This window comes from Heteronotia binoei, chromosome 21 (assembly GCF_032191835.1).
Source record: "Heteronotia binoei isolate CCM8104 ecotype False Entrance Well chromosome 21, APGP_CSIRO_Hbin_v1, whole genome shotgun sequence".
Taxonomy (NCBI): domain Eukaryota; kingdom Metazoa; phylum Chordata; class Lepidosauria; order Squamata; family Gekkonidae; genus Heteronotia; species Heteronotia binoei.
Genome location: NC_083243.1, coordinates 3,930,898 through 3,949,092, shown reverse-complemented (window position 1 = coordinate 3,949,092; position 18,195 = coordinate 3,930,898). Strand labels below are relative to the sequence as shown.

The 18,195-nt window shown below is 49.4% G+C and overlaps 1 protein-coding gene across 1 annotated transcript in view; it reads left to right on the top strand.

The window, feature by feature from the left end:
• Positions 1-18,195, top strand: part of MDGA2 (MAM domain containing glycosylphosphatidylinositol anchor 2) — a 713,433-nt gene that overhangs the window by 308,295 nt on the left and 386,943 nt on the right. The window contains exon 4 of the mRNA XM_060261373.1: positions 4,511-4,707. Within this exon, the coding sequence (XP_060117356.1) occupies positions 4,511-4,707 (197 nt within the window). The remainder of the gene's footprint in view (positions 1-4,510; positions 4,708-18,195) is intronic.

Here is an 18,195-nt window from a genome sequence, read left to right as displayed (position 1 = left end):
TTGTGTCACAGTGTATTCCACCTGTTAATCACCCTTTGGGTGAAGAAGTACCTCCTTCTATCCGTTCTATTGCTGCTTCCATGCCCATTTTGTCTGATGAAGTCTGCTTAAGAGCATACGAAAGCTTCCATTCTGAATAAAACTTAGTTAGTCTTAAAGGTGCACTTGTCTACTGCTTTGTTCTACTATTACATGGTCTCCTCAGGAACTGGACCGGGGATTCCTTTGGATGGACTCTTCTTGCATATTTCCAGGATTGGACTGTTCACATACTCATTCATGTCCTTCTTGTGCACAAAGTATTGGGGTTTATGTGTCAGGGTTTGACTTGTGAAATATTTTGTATGAGGGTGATAACAGATCGTTGAAAAATTCTTGGTTATTTTGAATAGTTTTTTTTTTTCTTTGTGAGGCTGGTTGTCATGGAACCCTTTTGGGACTTTCTTCTGTTATCCACCTGGGGTTTGGCAACCCTACCCCAGGAGGCTAGACAGGGGGTAGCCTGAGAAAGGGCCTTAATGCTCATGTGACACAGGTCCATCTGCCTCCTTAGAATCATAGAGCTGGAAGGGACCTCCAGGGTCATCTAGTCCAACCCCCCGCACAGTGCAGGAAACTCACAAACACCTCCCCTTAAATTCACAGGATTTTCTTTGCTGTCAGAGGGCCATCTAGCCTCTCTTTAAAAACCTCCAAAGAAGGAGAGCCCGCCACCTCCCAAGGAGGAAGCCTGTTCCACTGAGGAACTGCTCTAACAATCATGGAATCCTGGAGTTGGAAGGGACCTCCAGGGTCATCTAGTCCAACCCCCTGCACAGTGCAGGAAATTCACAAACGCCTCCCCCTAAATTCACAGGATCCTCATTGCTGTCAGATGGCCATCCAGCCTCTCTTTAAAAACCTCCAAGGAAGGAGAGCCCGCCACCTCCCAAGGAGGAAGCCTGTTCCACTGAGGAACTGCTCTAACAATCATGGAATCCTAGAGTTGGAAGGGACCTCCAGGGTCATCTAGTCCAACCCCCAGCACAGTGCAGGAAATTCACAAACGCCTCCCCCTAAATTCACAGGATCCTCATTGCTGTCAGATGGCCATCCAGCCTCTCTTTAAAAACCTCCAAGGAAGGAGAGCCCACCACCTCCCGAGGAAGCCTGTTCCACTGAGGAATCACTCTAAACTCACAAACACCTCCCCCTAAATTCACAGGATCCTCATTGCTATCAGATGGCCATCCAGCCTCTGTTGAAAAACCTCTGTTTAAAAACCTCCTTCTGTCTTAGAATCATGGAATCATAGAGCTGGAAGGGACCTCCAGGGTCATCTAGTCCAACCCTCTGCACAGTGCAGGAAATTACAAATGCCTCGCCCTAGATTCACAGGATCTTCAGTGCTGTCAAATGGCCATCTAGCCTCTGTTTCAAAACCTCCAAGGAAGGAGAGCCCACCACCTCCCGAGGAAGCCTGTTCCACCGAGGAATCACTCTAATGGTCAGAAAGTTCTTCCTAATGTTGAGCCGGAAACTCTTTTGATTTAATTTCAACCCGTTGGTTCTGGTCCTTCCTTCCGGGGCCACAGAAAACAATTCCACACCCTCCTCTCTAGGACAGCCCTTCAAGGACTTGAAGATGGTGATCCTATCACCTCTCAGCCGCCTCCTCTCCTTCTAGCTTTGTGTTCTGCCAGAGTGTGAAGACTTTTTTTTGTGCATTCCCTCACTGACTTATTAGCTTTCCTCTGTGTGCGCGCGCACTTTTTATATTTCCGTGTGTCTTTATGTGCTTACATATTAATTGCTTTGAAATTTCAGATTTGCATTTGGAATAGTTTAGTTCATTTGATTTATCTCCCGCCCTCCCCGCCGAAGGAAGCTCAGGGCAGCTCACAAGCACAATAGAATAACAATAAAACCACTACAATTAAACATTAAAATAAACAATGTCAAGCCATTTAAGCAATTTGGTGCTAGTTCCGTATGATTTAGGATGGCATTCAGTGTTCTTGGACATCCAATTGGATCTGAGATTGCGGCAGTGGTTGTCATCCAGTTAAAAGCTAACTGGAATAATATTGAACAAAACAGGAGGCAAGTGTCACCTTTAAGACCAACCCATTTTTATTTAGAACGTAAGCTTTCGTGTGCTCTCTAAGCACGCTTCATCCGAGATTCCTCGCCTGATGAAGTGTGCTTAAGAGCACACGGAAGCTTACGTTCTAAATAAAAACGGGTTGGTCTTAAAGCTGCAACTTGACTCCGGCTTTGTTCAGCTGCTTCAGACCGACGCGGATCTGCCCGCTCGGATCTCTCTGCATGGAATAATATTGTCTTGCAAGCCTTGCGGAAGTGAGCTTCCGTGTGCTCTTAAGCACACTTCATGAGACGGTTCACGGACATCCCGCAAGGCTGTGACCTCCTCAGCCCGTTAGTTCCACCAGTGGGGAGCAGCGACGAAGGCTCTTTCTCGAGTTATTGTCAGCCTCGCCTCCCTCAGCCCAGGGATCGATAATAGATGTTGTGTTTAGGGTTGCCAATCCCCAGGTGGGGGCAGGGGATCCCCCGGTTTGGAGGCCCTCCCCCCGCTTCAGGGTCGTCAGAAAGCGGGGGGAGGGGAGGGAAATGTCTGCTGGGAACTCTGTTATTCCCTATGGAGATTTATTCCCATAGAAAATCATGGAGAATTGATCCGCGGGTATCTGGGGCTCTGGGGGGCCTGTTGTTTGAGGTAGAGGCACCAAATTTCCAGTACAGCATCTAGTGCCTCTCCCCAAAATATCCCCCAAGTTTCAAAACGATTGGACCAGGGGATCCAATTCTATGAGCCCCAAAAGAAGGTGCCCCAATCCTTCATTATTTCCTATGGAAGGAAGGCATTGAAAAGGTGTGCCGTCCCTTTAAATGTGATGGCCAGAACTCCCTTTGGAGTTCAATGATGCTTGTCTCAGCCTTGATTTTGGCTCCACCCCCAAAGTCTCCTGGCTCCACCCCCAAAGTCTCCTGGCTCCACCCCCAAAGTCCCCAGATATTTCTTAAATTGGACTTGGCAACCCTAGTTGTGTTCCTGATCTAAGTGCCTTCTGGGGAACATGTGGGGAGAGACGGTCCCTAAGGTAGGCAGGTCCTCGGCCATATAGGGCTTTAAAGGTAATAACCAGCACCTTGGAGCGAATCCGGTATGCAACCAACAGCCGGTGCAGCATCTGCAGTCCAGGCTGTACGTGCTCCCGCATGGAGAGCCCCACAGGCTCGTAGCCAACGTGGGGCCCACAGGGCCTGGCCCCTGACAGTTTGCCCCCCCCCCCTCATCCCCAGGCTGCCCCTCTCTTCTGTGCAATTTAAATTGGGTGGGAGGGGCACACAGAAGCAGCTGCTGCCCCTCCCAAGCCATTTAAAGGGCCCACAAATCAGCTGATCAGTGGGGTCCAAATAGCACAGGACGGGTGGCTGGAGCAGTCACCAGCTTCATGAGTTATTGAAATGGCCCCCTCCCCCTGTGGCTCCCCCGTGGCCCCCTCCTCTCATGGCCCCTAGCTACGGGGCTGGTAGCAGCCTGGCTGCAGTGTTATGCACCAGCTGCAGTTTCCGGATTCGGGAGCGGGGCAGCCTCATGTATGAGTAGAGTTGCCAAGCCCAATTCAAGAAATATCTGGGGACTTTGGGGGTGGAGCCAGGAGACGTTGGGGGTGGGGCCAGGAGACACTGGGGGCAGAGCCAGGAACAAGGGTGTGACAAGCATCATTGAACTCCAAGGGAGTTCTGGCCATCACATTTAAAGGGACCGCACACCTTTTTAAATGCCTTTCTTCCATAGGAAATAATGTAGGATAGGGGCATCTTCTTTTGGAGCTCATAGAATTGGACCCCCTGGTCCAATCGTTTTGAAACTTGGGGGGGGGGATACTTTGAGGAAAGGCACTAGATACTATATTGAAAAGTTGGTGCCTCTACCTCAAAAAACAGCTCCCCCAGAGCCCCCGAAACCTCCAGATCAATTCCCCATTATACCCTATGAGAATTGATCTCCACATAGGGAATAATGAAGTGCTAAGCAGACGTTTCCCTCCCCCCACCCCCCGGACTCTGGTGACTCTGTAGCGAGGGATTGGCCTCTCTACTCACGAGTTGCCACCTTCTTCACAGCAACACAGACACAACAACCCAAGAGGAAGCCTTTCAATGGGAGACTGAAGCCTCCGGAGGGGGAAAGGCACATGGTCCTCTGGGGGCGGGGCTTCCCCCCATTGGCCAGCTGACTGGGGGCGGGAAGGAGCCTGGGAAAGCGGAAGAACCTCCGCTGGGGCCTGGGGATTGGCAAGCCTATGTATGAGGGCATTACATTTAATTGCTTTTTAAAGTTTGAAACGAGGGCAAATTTTCACGGTCGTCACCCCGGGGAGGCTGCGTCGGGTGGAAATGCAGGCGTCGCAGCATTTGAAAGAAACCCGTCATGGCTGCCACACTGCCCTTTGCCGTAAGCTGACCTCTGGCCTTCGCCTTCTTTCCTTGTTATTCCCAGATCTGGACGACCCGATTGTGACGGTCCACCAGAGCATCGGGGAAGCCAAGGAGCAGTTCTACTATGAGCGGACCGTCTTCCTCCGATGCGTGGCCAACTCCAACCCGCCTGTTCGGTACAGCTGGCGGCGAGGGCAGGAGGTGCTGCTGCAAGGATCCGACAAAGGGGTGGAGATTTACGAGCCTTTCTTTACCCAGGTAGGAATCAAGGTACAGACATTCTTTTTTGTTATTACTCTTCTCCTTCCCCTGCGCTCCCGCTTCCGTCCCTACACTGGATCCCTGCCTATGCCCTCCTCCGGATATTGCCAGTCAGAATTGGGCAACGTTGCTCATCTTACAGACATGATTTTAGCTCCCCGCACTTCCTTCACTGGGGTATCGCTCCAGAAGCTGCTGCCCCCCCCCCCGCCCCAAGTTGTGGCAACAACATAGACCTGCTGGGGAGCACTCGCCCCAGATCCTTGAGGACTCAGGATGGAATGTTTGTAGCTGCTCTTGAAACATCAAAGAAAGACACACAGCCCCAGTCATGTTTTGCAGGAAATGATTGCACTTCACAGCACAGAATTTCAAAGAGAGAGATTTGGGGGTCGCTATTTTCTTTCATTGGTTTATCTGGGATTTGTTGTTGTTAGTGTCTTTGATCCACAAGGAAAGAGGGATGTAAACGAACGAATGAATGAATGAATGAATGAATGAGGAGTCTGAGCAGAGAGGAAAGAATATGTTGTCTTCCAGCGGCTAAAGAAGGTCTTGGCCTCGTAGAGGGAAAGTTTGGTGAGATCGTTTATCAAGGAAATCGCCTCTCTCATTTTTGAGTTCAAGAGGAAAGGAGGACATTTCAATCAAGTCTGCTGTCTCTGAGCAAGAAGCTGCCATGTTGTCTTACAGTGAGAGTATGCGATATGTAGGTCCTGGCAATGGGTGTCATTGCTGCTAAGGAAATTTTAAAATACGAAGTTTTTTTAAGGGGCTGGTCTGGTAAAACTTCTTTCTGGAACCAGCTTATGTCTTTCATGTAAGTCCCCCAACGCACACACATTCCTCCATATTTTATGGTGGTCAGAAGAGCTTAACCATCAGATGGGAACGCCCAAACCTCAATAAGATTAAATTTCCCAAATGAACTTAAGAACATAAGCAGAGCCCTGCTGGATCAGACCAGGGAGGGTCCATCTAGTCCAGCCTCCTGTCTCACACAGTGGCCAACCATTTCCTCTGGAGGGCCAACAGCAGGGCAGAGAGGCCAAGGCCTTCCCCTGAGAAGAACATTAGAAGAGCCCTGCTGGATCAGACCAGTAGTCCATCTAGCCCAGCCTCCTGTCTCACACAGTGGCCAACCATTTCCTCTGGAGGGCCAACATCAGGGCAGAGAGGCCAAGGCCATCCCCTGAGAAGAACATTAGAAGAACCCTGCTGGATCAGACCAGTGGTCCATCTAGCCCAGCATCCTGTCTCACACAGTGGCCAGCCAGTTCCTCTGGAGGGCCAACAACAGGGCAGAGAGGCCAAGGCCATCCCCTGAGAAGAACATTAGAAGAACCCTGCTGGATCAGACCAGTGGTCCATCTAGTCCAGCATCCTGTCTCACACAGTGGCCAGCCAGTTCCTCTGGAGGGCCAACAACAGGGCAGAGAGGCCAAGGCCTTCCCCTGAGAAGAACTTCAGAAGAGCCCTGCTGGATCAGACCAGTGGTCCATCTAGTCCAGCATCCAGTCTCACACAGGGGCCAACTAGTTCCTCTGGAGAGCCAACAACAGGGCAGAGAGGCTGAGGCCTTCATAAGAACATTAGAAGAGTCCTGCTGGATCAGACCCGTGGTCCATGTAGTCCAGCATCCTGTCTCACACAACAACCAACCTATTCAAGGATGATGATATTGGATTTATATCCCGCCCTTCACTCTGAATCTCAGAGAGTCAGAGCGGCTTACCTCCTGCTCCTCAGCTTTGTTGGATGTTCCTGAGTTTAATCCCTGCCTTCTGTCCCTTCTTTGGCATGGTCTCTCAGACCCTCTTGTTATAGAGCAACAGAGACCTTTGTGCCAGGGCTAGGTTCTGGCTTGTTGCTGCTAATTTGCTTGTCCACCCCACCTCCACTTGCTGTAGCGAGGAGGGCTCCAGAAGTATTCCAGAAGAATTGAGGGAGGGAGAAGGATGCCCGACTAGTTTCAACGAAGGCCAGGGCCTTTTCAGTCTGGGCCCCTACCTGGTGGAATGAGCTCCCGCTGGAGATCCAGGCCCTGAAGGACTTATCAAGGCTTCGCAGGGCCTGTAAAATGGAACTCTTCTGCTAGGCTTTAATTAATCTAGCGGGCGTCCTTTGAAAGTTGTCACTTCCCCCAGCATTTCACCATTATGGTGTTTATGTCATACTGTTAGCCATCAGCCACATGCTGTTGGGTAGTTTTGCCACCTATGTCTGTAAGATTGTTTATTGTGCTCCTCCTGATTTTGTAATGCTTGTTTTTTTATGATATTATTTCAACTCTGATTTTACTGTTGTAAGCCGCCCTGAGCCCGCTTGTGGAATAGGATGGGATATAAATCCCAAAATTAAATTGAATTAAAATAGCGCAGAAAGAAAACTCAGGAGACACAGATACTGGATATCCCCCAGCTGCCTGAATTCCCCTGCAGCTGTAGACATAAATGGGGTATCTCATCTCCCAGATGCACCCTGGTTACCTTGGCTGCTACCTGGCTGCCTCTTCCCCCGGCTGCATAGTGGGGAATGTTTCCTTCACTGCCCTTACATGAAGGAGCCAGCATTACTTTCACTTGATGCACTTTTGTTAATATTTGGAATGATATCTTTGGGTGCAAGCCCCCAATCTGACGCCCGACGAAGCGATCCATGAAACGGGCTGGCCCATCTAGGGGCCCTGTAGCCAAAGACCGGTGGGCACACATCAGCATATTAAGTAGGGCACTGGAGGAAGGAGCAGGTCTCCATTTGAAATTTTGAATATTTTCTATAAATGCTTACGGATGGCATTTTATGCAACATCAGTTTGGTTACTGTGCCTTTAAGTGGTTGCGGTTCTCTTGAGTCAAGAGTTCAGAGACTTCGATTTCGTTAGCACATATGCCTATTATAAAATATGTTTGCAAAACTATATGCATGCCTGTTATTCCTATGAATCAGCGTTGTAAGATTGAGTTTATAGATTTTCCAGTATTCTTTTTCATAAATTGGGAGACTTTTGTATAGCATTTTGGACTGTGAGCTTTTTTTTTGCTATTGTAGACATAAATGAGGCATCACATCTCCTAGTTGCACCCTGGTTACTTTGACTGCTACCTGGCTGCCTCTTTCCCTGGTTGCATAGTAGGGAATGTTTCCTACACTGCCCTTACATGGAGAAGCCAGCATTACCTTGACTCAATGCACTTTTGTTAATAATTGGAATGATTTCATTGGTGCAAGCCCCCCAATCTGTGAGCTTTTTTTGTTTTTTGCTGTTGTAGCCATAGATGGGACATCTCATCTCCCAGTTGCACCCTGGTTACCTTGGCTGCTACCTGGCTGCCTCTTCCCCCGGTTGCATAGCGGGGATGTTTCCTTCACTGCCCTGACACGGCTTCCGGGGACTGTTGTTGATGCGAAGTCTCAGGCACGGCTCGCCTCACTGGCTGCCGCGTCACCGAGAGCCGTGCTCAACCCTCCACGCTCCTGTTTGGGGAAGCGGATCGACACGGGATCCATGAAAAGAAACAAATGAGATAACGGAGAGTACAATCAGCAACCCGGCGCGGAACAACTTGCAACTTTTCATAGATAATATCCGGCTAATGGCTTGGAAAGTCCCATCACTTTTGCCCTTTATTACACTTGACAGCTTTATATTGCTAAAAAACGCCAGCAAAAGCATGCAGGGAAATTCGGCAGCTGAGACCTTCTGGGGAGAGAGTTCAGGCACTCCACATTCCTCGCCTTCCTCCAGTCTCAATGAAATCCCCATAAATGCTCACTGTGGCATATCTCCCGGTTTTTTTCTTCCCTCCTCTCTCTTTTTGGGGGATGGATTCACTATTATGGAGGGGTTGTTTTGTAGGAAAAAAATGGTGGTGGAGCTCATTAGCATATCTCATAAGCATATGCTGCCCCCCCCCCTCACCAGCCAAAAGCAACCTGATGCAAGAAAGGAGGGCCCCGGACATAAGAACCTAAGAAGCCATGCTGCATCAGGCCAATGGCCCATCCAGTCCAACACTCTGTGCCACATCAGAACACAAGAGAAGCCATGTTGGATCAGGCCAGTGGCCCATCCAGTCCAACACTCTGTGTCACATAAGAACATAAGAGAAGCCATGTTGGATCAGGCCAATGGTCCATCCAGTCCAACACTCTGTGTCCAGAAGAACATAAGAGAAGCCATGTTGGATCAGGCCAGTGGCCCCTCCAGTCCAACACTCTGTGTCACATAAGAACATAAGAGAAGCCCTGTTGGATCAGGCCAGTGGCCCCTCCAGTCCAACACTCTGTGTCACATAAGAGAAGCCCTGTTGGATCAGCCCAATGGCCCCTCCAGTCCAACACTCTGTGTCACATAAGAACATAAGAGAAGCCCAATGGCCCATCCAGTCTAACACTTTGTGTCACAAAAGAACATAAGAGAAGCCATGTTGGATCAGGCCAATGGCTAATCAGGCTAATGGCCCTTCCAATCCAATCACAAAAGAACATAAGGGAAGCTCTGTTGGATCAGGCCAGTGGCCCATCCAGTCCAACACTCTGTGTCACAGAAGAACATAAGAGAAGCCCTGTTGGATCAGGCCAATGGCCCCTCCAGTCCAACACTCTGTGTCACACCGTGGCCAGAACCCAGGCACTGTAAGGAGGTTCACCAGCAGGGCCAGACCTACATAAGACCCACCGTGGACCCCCAGCACCAAGAATACAGAGCATCACTGCCACAGACTTAAGAACACGAGAGAAGCTATGTTATATCAGGCCAGTGGCCCATCCAGTCCAACATTCTGTGTCACACAGTGGCCAAAATCCAAGTGCTTTCAGGAGATCCACCAGCGTGGCCAGAAGTCCGGAAAATCTCCCACTTTTGCCCCTCAGACATCAAGAAAACAAAACATCACTGCCCCAGTCATGTTCCATCTATCCCTTATGGTTAGTAGCCAATGAATGAATGAAGATAGCCCCCCGCCCCTTCTCTCTGAATCAAGAGTCTCAGAGTGGCATGTAGATATGCCCCTCCTATTTCCTTCCGGAGACGGGGGTGGTGCAGCTCAAGAGAAGCGGAGCTCATATTCATTCCAGGCTCCTGGTTGACAAGATGGCCAGATTGGAAGAGACGTCCCGTGTCCAAGGCACCAGACATCTCCTTTATACCCTTCCCCTACAACAGACACCCTGTGAGGTGGGTGGGGCTGAGAGGGCTGGTACAGCAGCTGCCCTTTCAAGGACAACCCCTACGAGAGCTCTGGCTGACCCCAGGCCATTCCAGCAGCTGCAAATGGTGGCGTGGGGAATCAAACCCGGTTCTCCCCGGCGAGAGTCCGCGCGCTTAACCGCTACGCCAAACTGGGTGAACGAGCCTGACCCAGGTGTAGCCCCCCGTGAGCGTCTTTCACTTTGTCGGTCTGAGGTGGCGAATGTTTCTCACGAACGGGCTTCCAGAGGAGTAAGGGAGTCCCTAACTTCTTGTGTCTATTTGGGGGCCCATTCAGGACAGGTACTCATCCCTTGCAAGTAGCTGAGTCAAATAGCTGCCATCCCAGCAGCTACCATGAGCGCTAAGCTTCTGTTCCTTCCATGGGCAACTTGCAAATAAAAGCCCGTAAATGGCAGAGCGGGCCCAAAGAGAACCACTGGGACTATTTGTGTGTTAATTAGAAGTGAAGGGCTCCTTGCGATCTGGGATTCCTCGCCTAATAATACCTCGGTTCGGAAGTGTTTATTATTATCCTCCTCTATTAGATAAGTTCGTACTGGGTTATATGATGTGTCAGATGAAATTAGATTCCATTTTGCAAAAGCAATTTTTTTTTCTTTTTTCACTTACGGCCTGAGATTTGTCCCCCCCCCCCCCTCTGCTTTGGAATGTAATGAACAAATCAAGTTGCCAAGTTGGTAACTGAAGGCTTATCTCTAACCTTTCTATATTTATCAGAGGTCAGGGTGAATTAGTCTCTCGCTCTCGGTTGAACATGTGATCGGGAAGATGTTTGCAAAAGGATGCAATGGAATTAAAGGTTCGTGGCATGCCGATATGCCCCTCCTATTTCCCTCCGGAGACGGGGGTGGTGCAGCTCAAGAGAATATATGAACATATGAAGCTGCCTTCTACTGAATCAGACCCTCGGTCCATCAAAGTCAGTATTGTCTACTCAGACTGGCAGCGGCTCTCCAGGGTCTCAGGCTGAGGTTTTTCACACCTCTTTGCCTGGACTCTTTTTGGGAGATGCCAGGGATTGAACCTGGGACCTTCTGCTTACCAAGCAGATGCTCTACCACTGAGCCACCGTCCCTCCTAAAGAGAAGCGGAGCTCCTGTTCATTCCAGAGTCCTGGTTGACAAGATGGCCAGATTGGAAGAGATGACCTGTGTCCCAGGCACCAGACAGCTGCTGATGGTCCAGGAAGAAGGTCCAGAATGAATTGATTCAGCATGAAGGAGGAGGAGATATTGGATTTATATATCCACTCCGAATCTGAGAGGCTCACAATCTCTTTTATCTTTCTTCCCCACAACAGACACCCTGTGAGGTGGGTGAGGCTGAGAGAGCTCTCCCAGAAGCTGCCCTTTAAAGGACAACTCTTGTAAGAGCTATGGCTGAATCAGACCCCCCCCCCCCATGGTCCATCGAAGTCAGTCTTGTCTACTCAGACTGGCAGCAGCTCTCCAGGGTCTCAAGCAGAGGTTTCTCATGCCTACTTGCCTGGACCCCTTTTAGTTGGAGATGCTGGGGATAGAACCTGGAGACCTCCTGCTTACCAAGCAGATGCTCTACCACTGAGCCACTGTCCCTCCCCTAATGAAGCTGCCTTATACTGAATCAGACCCTGAGTCCATCAAAGTCAGTATTATCTACTCAGACTGGCAGCGGCTCTCCAGGGTCTCAAGCTGAGGTTTTTCACACCTATTTGCCTGGACCCTTTTTAGTTGGAGATGTCAGGGATTGAACATGGGACCTTCTGTTTATCAAGCAGATGCTCTACCACTGAGCCACCATCCCTCCCCTAATGAAGCTGCCTTCTACTGAATCAGACCTTCGGTCCATCAAAGTCAGTCTTGTCTACTCAGACTGGCAGCCACTCTCCAGGGCCTCAAGTAGAGGTTTCTCACGCCTACTTGCCTGGACCCCTTTTAGTTGGAGATGCTGGGGATTGAACCTGGAGACCTCCTGTTTACCAAGCAGATGCTCTACCACTGAGCCACCGTCATATGGATATATGGACATATGAAGCTGCCTTATACTGAATCAGACCCTCAGTCCATCAAAGTCAGTATTGTCTACTCAGACTGGCAATGGCTCTCCAGGGTCTCAAGCTGAGGTTTTTCACACTTATTTGCCTGGACCCTTTTTTGGAGATGCCAGGGATTGAACCTGGGACCTTCTGCTTCCCAAGCAGATGCTCTACCACTGAGCCACCGTCCCTTCCACCGTCCCATCACAGCCTCCGAGCTGAGATGGCTCCTTTCCTTACCTGCACCCTTATTTATTCCGGAAGAATAGGATAGGCAGGGGTTCCTGTATCAAAGCGAAACCACAAGGATCTTCCAGATATAAGGGCACAGAGATCTATGGGGCTGGTTCCCTTCTCACACCTGGGAGGAAGGGGGAATGAGAGGCTGGGACTTCGCACGTAGCTCTCTTGCAGATCCTCCTGTGGTTTCCAGCCATCTTTGATGCAAATGCTCTCTGGCACAGGTGGTTCTCTTGATCCGATGCTCCTTGGCTGATCCCAGTAGGGGGTCTCAGCTCCAGTGGAGAGTGGACTTTGGATCCTGAGGCTGGAAAGGAGACTCCTGGTCCCAAGTCCTCCAGGGCCCAGTAAGATTCTTTTTCCTGTCGAAGGATTTCTCCAAAAGGCAGATTCTCAATCACCAATGTTCCCTCTAAGCCAAGGGTGTCAAACATGCAGTTCGAGGGGCCAAACTAGGCCCCTGGAGGGTTCCTATCAGCCCCCTGAGCAATTGGCTGTCATCGGCTTCCTTCTCCCTCTTGCTTCTTTCTGCATCTCAGCTTGCTTTGCAAGGCTTGCTCAATTGCTAAGGAGCTACAGAGTAAAACCTCTATTTTCTCCATTGGCTGAGGCTACCCCCCAGTCCCCTGGGGAAGGAAGAAAAGAGCCAGAGTTTCCTTTGTCCAGTTCCCTAGATCCGGTGGGAGAACTACAAAGAAGGCATTCTTAATTAATCTTAAGCGTGTTTTAAGGTGTTTTTTTTTTTAATTGTGTTTGACTGTGTTCTTTATAAAATTTATGTAGTGGTAAAGCAGCAGTACTGCATTACCATGATCTGAACTCTCTGCTCACGACCTGAGTTTGATTCCGGCAGAAGCTGGGTTCAGGTAGCCGGCTTGAGGTTGACTTAGCCTTCCATCCTTCCGAGGTTGGTAAAATGAGGACCCAGCTTGCTGGGGGGGGGGGGGGGGGGGAAGCGTAGATGACTGGGGAAGGCAACGGCAAACCACCCCCCTAAAAAGTCTGCCGAGAAACCGTTGTGAAAGCAAAAGCAATGTCACCCCAGAATTGGAAACGGCTGATGCTTGCACAAGGGACCTTTCCTTTCCTTCCTTAATCTTAAATAGGTACAAACATGGCCCGACCCGACACGGCTCAGCCCAACCCAACATGGCCTGGCCCCTCAAGGTCTCATTTATGTCAGATCTGGCCCGCATATCAAATGAGTTTGACACCCCTGCTCTAAGCTGCAAAGTCCTGTGAGCAAAAATTTATCTATCTATCTATCTATCTATCTATCTATCTATCTATCTATCTATCTATCTATCTATCTATCTATCTATCTATCTATCTATCTATCTATCTATCTATCTATCTATCTATCTATCTATCTATTTATTTATTTATTTATTTATTTATTTATTTATTTATTTATATATATTAAGATTTATACCCTGCCCTTCTCACCTAAGTGTCTCAGGGCGGCTTACAACATAATAATTAAAACAACTTCAGTTTAAAACATTTAAAAATACAATTAAACCATAAATTAGTAAGAAACAAGATAGAATAAAATAAAACCGGCGGCCTATAGATACATTTTGTTCCATCCAAGATGTTTTACATTGTCAGCTAATGTCATAGGCCTGCCGGAAGAGGACTGTCTTACAGGCCCTGCGGAATTGCCCTAGATCCTGCAGGGCCCGCACCTCTTCCGGCAGCTGGTTCCACCAATAAGGTGCCGTTATTGAGTAGGCCCGATCCCTGGTGGATTTTAGACGGGCCTCCTTTGGCCTGGGGACTACCAACAGGTTTTGTGAACCTGAACGTAGTACTCTCTGGGGAACGTGTGGGGAGAGACGGTCCCTAAGGTAGGCAGGTCCTAGGCCATATAGGGCTTTAAAGGTAATGACCAACACCTTGTACCGGACTCGGAATACTACTGGCAGCCAGTGCAGACCCTGGAGCCCCGGCCGAATGTGCTCCCATCTTGGGAGCCCTAATAACAGCCGGGCAGCAGCGTTCTGCACTAACTGCAGTTTCCGGGTCCGGCACAAGGGTAGCCCCATGTAGAGGGCATTACAGTAGTCCAGCCTCGAGGTGACCGTAGCATGAATCACTGTTGCCAGGTCGTCACGTTCCAGGAAGGGGGCCAGCTGCCTCGCCCGCCTAAGATGAAAAAAAGCGGACTTGGCAGTGGCTGCTATCTGAGCCTCCATTGTCAATGAAGGCTCCAACAGCACCCCCAGGCTCTTAACGCTGCCCGACGCTGTTAACGGAGCGCCGTCAAAAACTGGCAGGGGGAGTTCCCTTCCCGGGCCGCAGCAAATTCTACTTTGTGAGCTCCTGGCATTGAAGTGGTGAGCTCTGGGGTCCTTCCTTCCTGAGCGAAGACAAAAATGTGTGAGCTGGAGACGAAAAATCTGTGAGCTAGCTCACGCTAACGCAGCTTAGAGGGAACACTGTCTATCACATGTTTATATTTTAAAGCAAATGAGCCTTATCAAAGATTTCAGGTTTTCACGGCTGGCATCATCATTAGGGTTTGCAGAATCTTTCGGGCTCAAGTGCCGTGTTCTACTGGAGAAAGTTTTCCTTCCAGACGTTTCGTTCTCAGCTGCGGAGAACATCCTCAGTGGCGTTGCAGCCGGAGCAGGCGCTCTGACCTTCTTGGCTGCTGTGCGTTGAGTGGGGCCAGGGCTGCTGGAGAGCTGCTATTTCTAGGCTGGAGGGGGTGTGGTGAAAGGGCAATTGGTTTGTGGATGTGCCCATTGTTTGGTGGGGCTTCCTGGAAGGGTAGTGATAAGGAAACTGGCTGTTGAATGTGACCATTGTTCCGTGTTAATTGCTGGGAGGGTTGGAAGGGGTTTGAAGATAAGGAAGATGGTTGTTGACTGTGCTGATTGTTCTGTGGAATTTGCTGGTTGTTCCGAGACTTTCTGCAATTTATAGTCTGTAGGGTGTTTTGCAGAGCTGGGTACCAAGATTGGTGGATGAAAATGCCTTCTTCCTTTCTGTTAAAATTGTGCTGGTGTTTGTAAATCTCAATGAGCCTTATTTTATTTGCTGGCTTCACCATTCCTGTAAGCCAGAGGTGGCCAACGGTAGCTCTCCAGATGTTTTTTTACCTACAACTCCCATCAGCCCCAGCCATTGGCCATGCTGGCTGGGGCTGATGGGAGTTGTAGGCAAAAACATCTGGAGAGCTACCGTTGGCCACCCCTGCTGTAAGCAACTCCATGTAGTTCGGGCATGCTAAAGGATTGTTTTTAAGTGTGTTTGTGTGTTTGTGCGGGGGGGGGGGCATGCTTTATCTGGAAACGAAAATGCAATTTTTATAGACCTCACCCACACTTTCTATTTGTTATTTGACTGCATTTGTTATAATGGATGCCTCGCCTTTGTGCATTGCATGACTTCTTGACACTTTTCGGAATGCATATCTTACAATAAAAGCAACAGCAGAGACCCATAACGGGTGCCAAAGGCTGAAAGGCCAGTGGCAGGTTCAGGAGTAAATTCAGCATAGTCAGATTTTACCGTTAGAGGGAAATAGCTGAGTATTCCAGGTGCTGCCCTTGTTAAGGTTGTGGAACTGTATTATGGAAAGATTATTTGGGGTGAAATTCGACCGAATCATGCCATTCTGTTCTAGAAGATCCAAAGGAAAATAGTAGAGTCCGGTAGCACTATGTATGAGTGTAAGCTATGTTCTAAGAGCCCCGTGGCGCAGAGCGGTAAAGCTGCAGTACTGCAGTCGGAGCCCTCTGCTCACGACCTGAGTTCGATCTCAGCGAAAGCTGGTTCAGGTCGCTGGCTCCAGGTTGACTTCCATCCTTCCGAGGTTGGTAGAGTGAGTCCCCAGCTTGCTGGGGGGGCGGGGGAAGTGTAGATGACTGGGGAAGGCCACGGCAAACCACCCCGTCAAAAGTCTGCCGTGAAAACGTTGTGAGAGCAACGTCACCCCAGAGTCGGAAACGACTGGTGCTTGCACAGGGGACCTTTCCTTTCCACATATGTTAAGAGCCCCGTGGCGCAGAGTGGTAAAGCTGCGGTACTGCAGTCCGAACTCTCTGCTCATGACCTGAGTTCGATCCCAGTGGAAGCTGGTTCAGGTAGCCGGATCCAGGTTGACTCAGCCTTCCATCCTTCCGAGGTCGGTCAAATGAGTCCCCAGCTTGCTGGGGGGAAAGTGTAGATGACTGTGGAAGGCAATGGCAAACCACCCCGTAAAAAGTCTGTCGTGAAAATGTCATGATGCGAAGTCACCCTAGAGTCAGAAACAACTAGTGCTTGCACAGGGAACTAACTACCTTTAACTTTTAGCACCTTTCAGTTTAACAAATTTTATTGTAGCGTAAGCTTTCAAGAAACACTGGCTCTCTATGTCAGATGCATTTAGGGTACGTAGAAACTGGCCAGAGATGTATAGATGATAAGGGGTGGCGGGGATGGAGAATGGATGCAGGAAGCGAGTGCCATGTAAATTCAGAGCAGTTGCAAAAGTCATGAAATGCACAATCCAGGCTGGGTGTAACCATTTCCTTCTATTGATGGATGTGAAAGGAATACCAGTAATGCACATTGGGGCCAAGAATCCCAGCTGCAAATACAAGTTGATGGGGTGTGAACTGGCAGAGACTGACCAGGAGAGAGATCTTGGGGTCGCGGTAGACAACTCACTGAAAATGTCAAGACAGTGTGCGTTTGCAATAAAAAAGGCCAACGCCATGCTGGGAATTATTAGGAAGGGAACTGAAAACAAATCAACCAGTATCATAATGCCCCTGTATAAATCGATGGTGCGGTCTCATTTGGAGTACTGTGTGCAGTTCTGGTCGCCGCACCTCAGAAAAGATATTATAGCATTGGAGAAAGTCCAGAAAAGGGCAAACTTCTATCATGTCACCCCGCAGTCGACGTTTCTCTAAGCTAAAGAGCCCCAAGCGTTTCAACCTTTCTTCATAGGGAAAGTGTCCCAGCTCTTTAATCATTCTAGTAGCCAATCCTCCTGGAGCTTACAGTAGGCTCTGTAAGAAGAACCCTGAAAGCTCTTGGGGGATTGGCTACATCAGGGAGGTGTGGCCTAATATGCAAAGGATTCCTGATCTTTAACAGAAAAGCTCTGAATGGGAGTTCACTGAGGAAGTCCACTACACAAAGGCAGGAAAGGGCAACCACCTCTGGACATCTCTTGCCTCGAAGATCCAGCGAGTGGACTGCAACTGGACAGCAGAAAATAAAATAAAATGGAATATTAAAGACTGGAGCAAATACACCTGAGCGAGAAGAGGCCCTGGAAAGGGGTGGGGAAGGAACTTTTGACAGCTCCACAAAGTTAAATTAAATCAAAAGCGTTTCCGGCTCAACGTTAGGAAGAACTTCCTGACCGTTAGAGCTGTTCCTCAGTGGAAGAGGCTTCCTCCCCGGGAGGTGGTGGGCTCTCCTTCCTTGGAGGTCTTTAAACAGAGGCTAGAGGGCCATCTGGCAGCAATGCGGATCCTGTGAATTTGTTGTTGTTGTTCAATTGCACCGTCGAGTCCGACTCTTTGCAACCCCCCTGGACCAAGTCACACCAGGCCCTCCTGTCTTCCACCAGCCTCCGAAGTCTGCTCAAATTTGTGTTTGTTGCATCAGGAACACTGTCCAGCCATCTCCTCTTTTGCTGTCCCTTCTTCTTTTGCCTTCTGTCTTTCCCAGCATCAGGATCTTCTCCAGGGTGTGCTCCCTTCTCATTTGGTGGCCAAAGAATTTGAGCTTCAGCTTCAGCATCTGACCTTCCAGGGAACAGTCTGGGTTGATTTCCCTTAGGACTGACTGATTGGATCTTCTTGTAGTCCAAGGGACTCTCAAGAGTCTTCTCCAGCACCACAGCTCAAAACCATCTATTCTTCTGCACTCGGCCTTTCTTATGGTCCAATTCTCACAACCATACATTACTACTGGGAATACCATTGCGTTGACTATACGGACTTTTCTTGGCAGGGTGATGTCTCTTTATTATACTGCCCAGGTTCTCCATAGCTGTCCTCCCAAG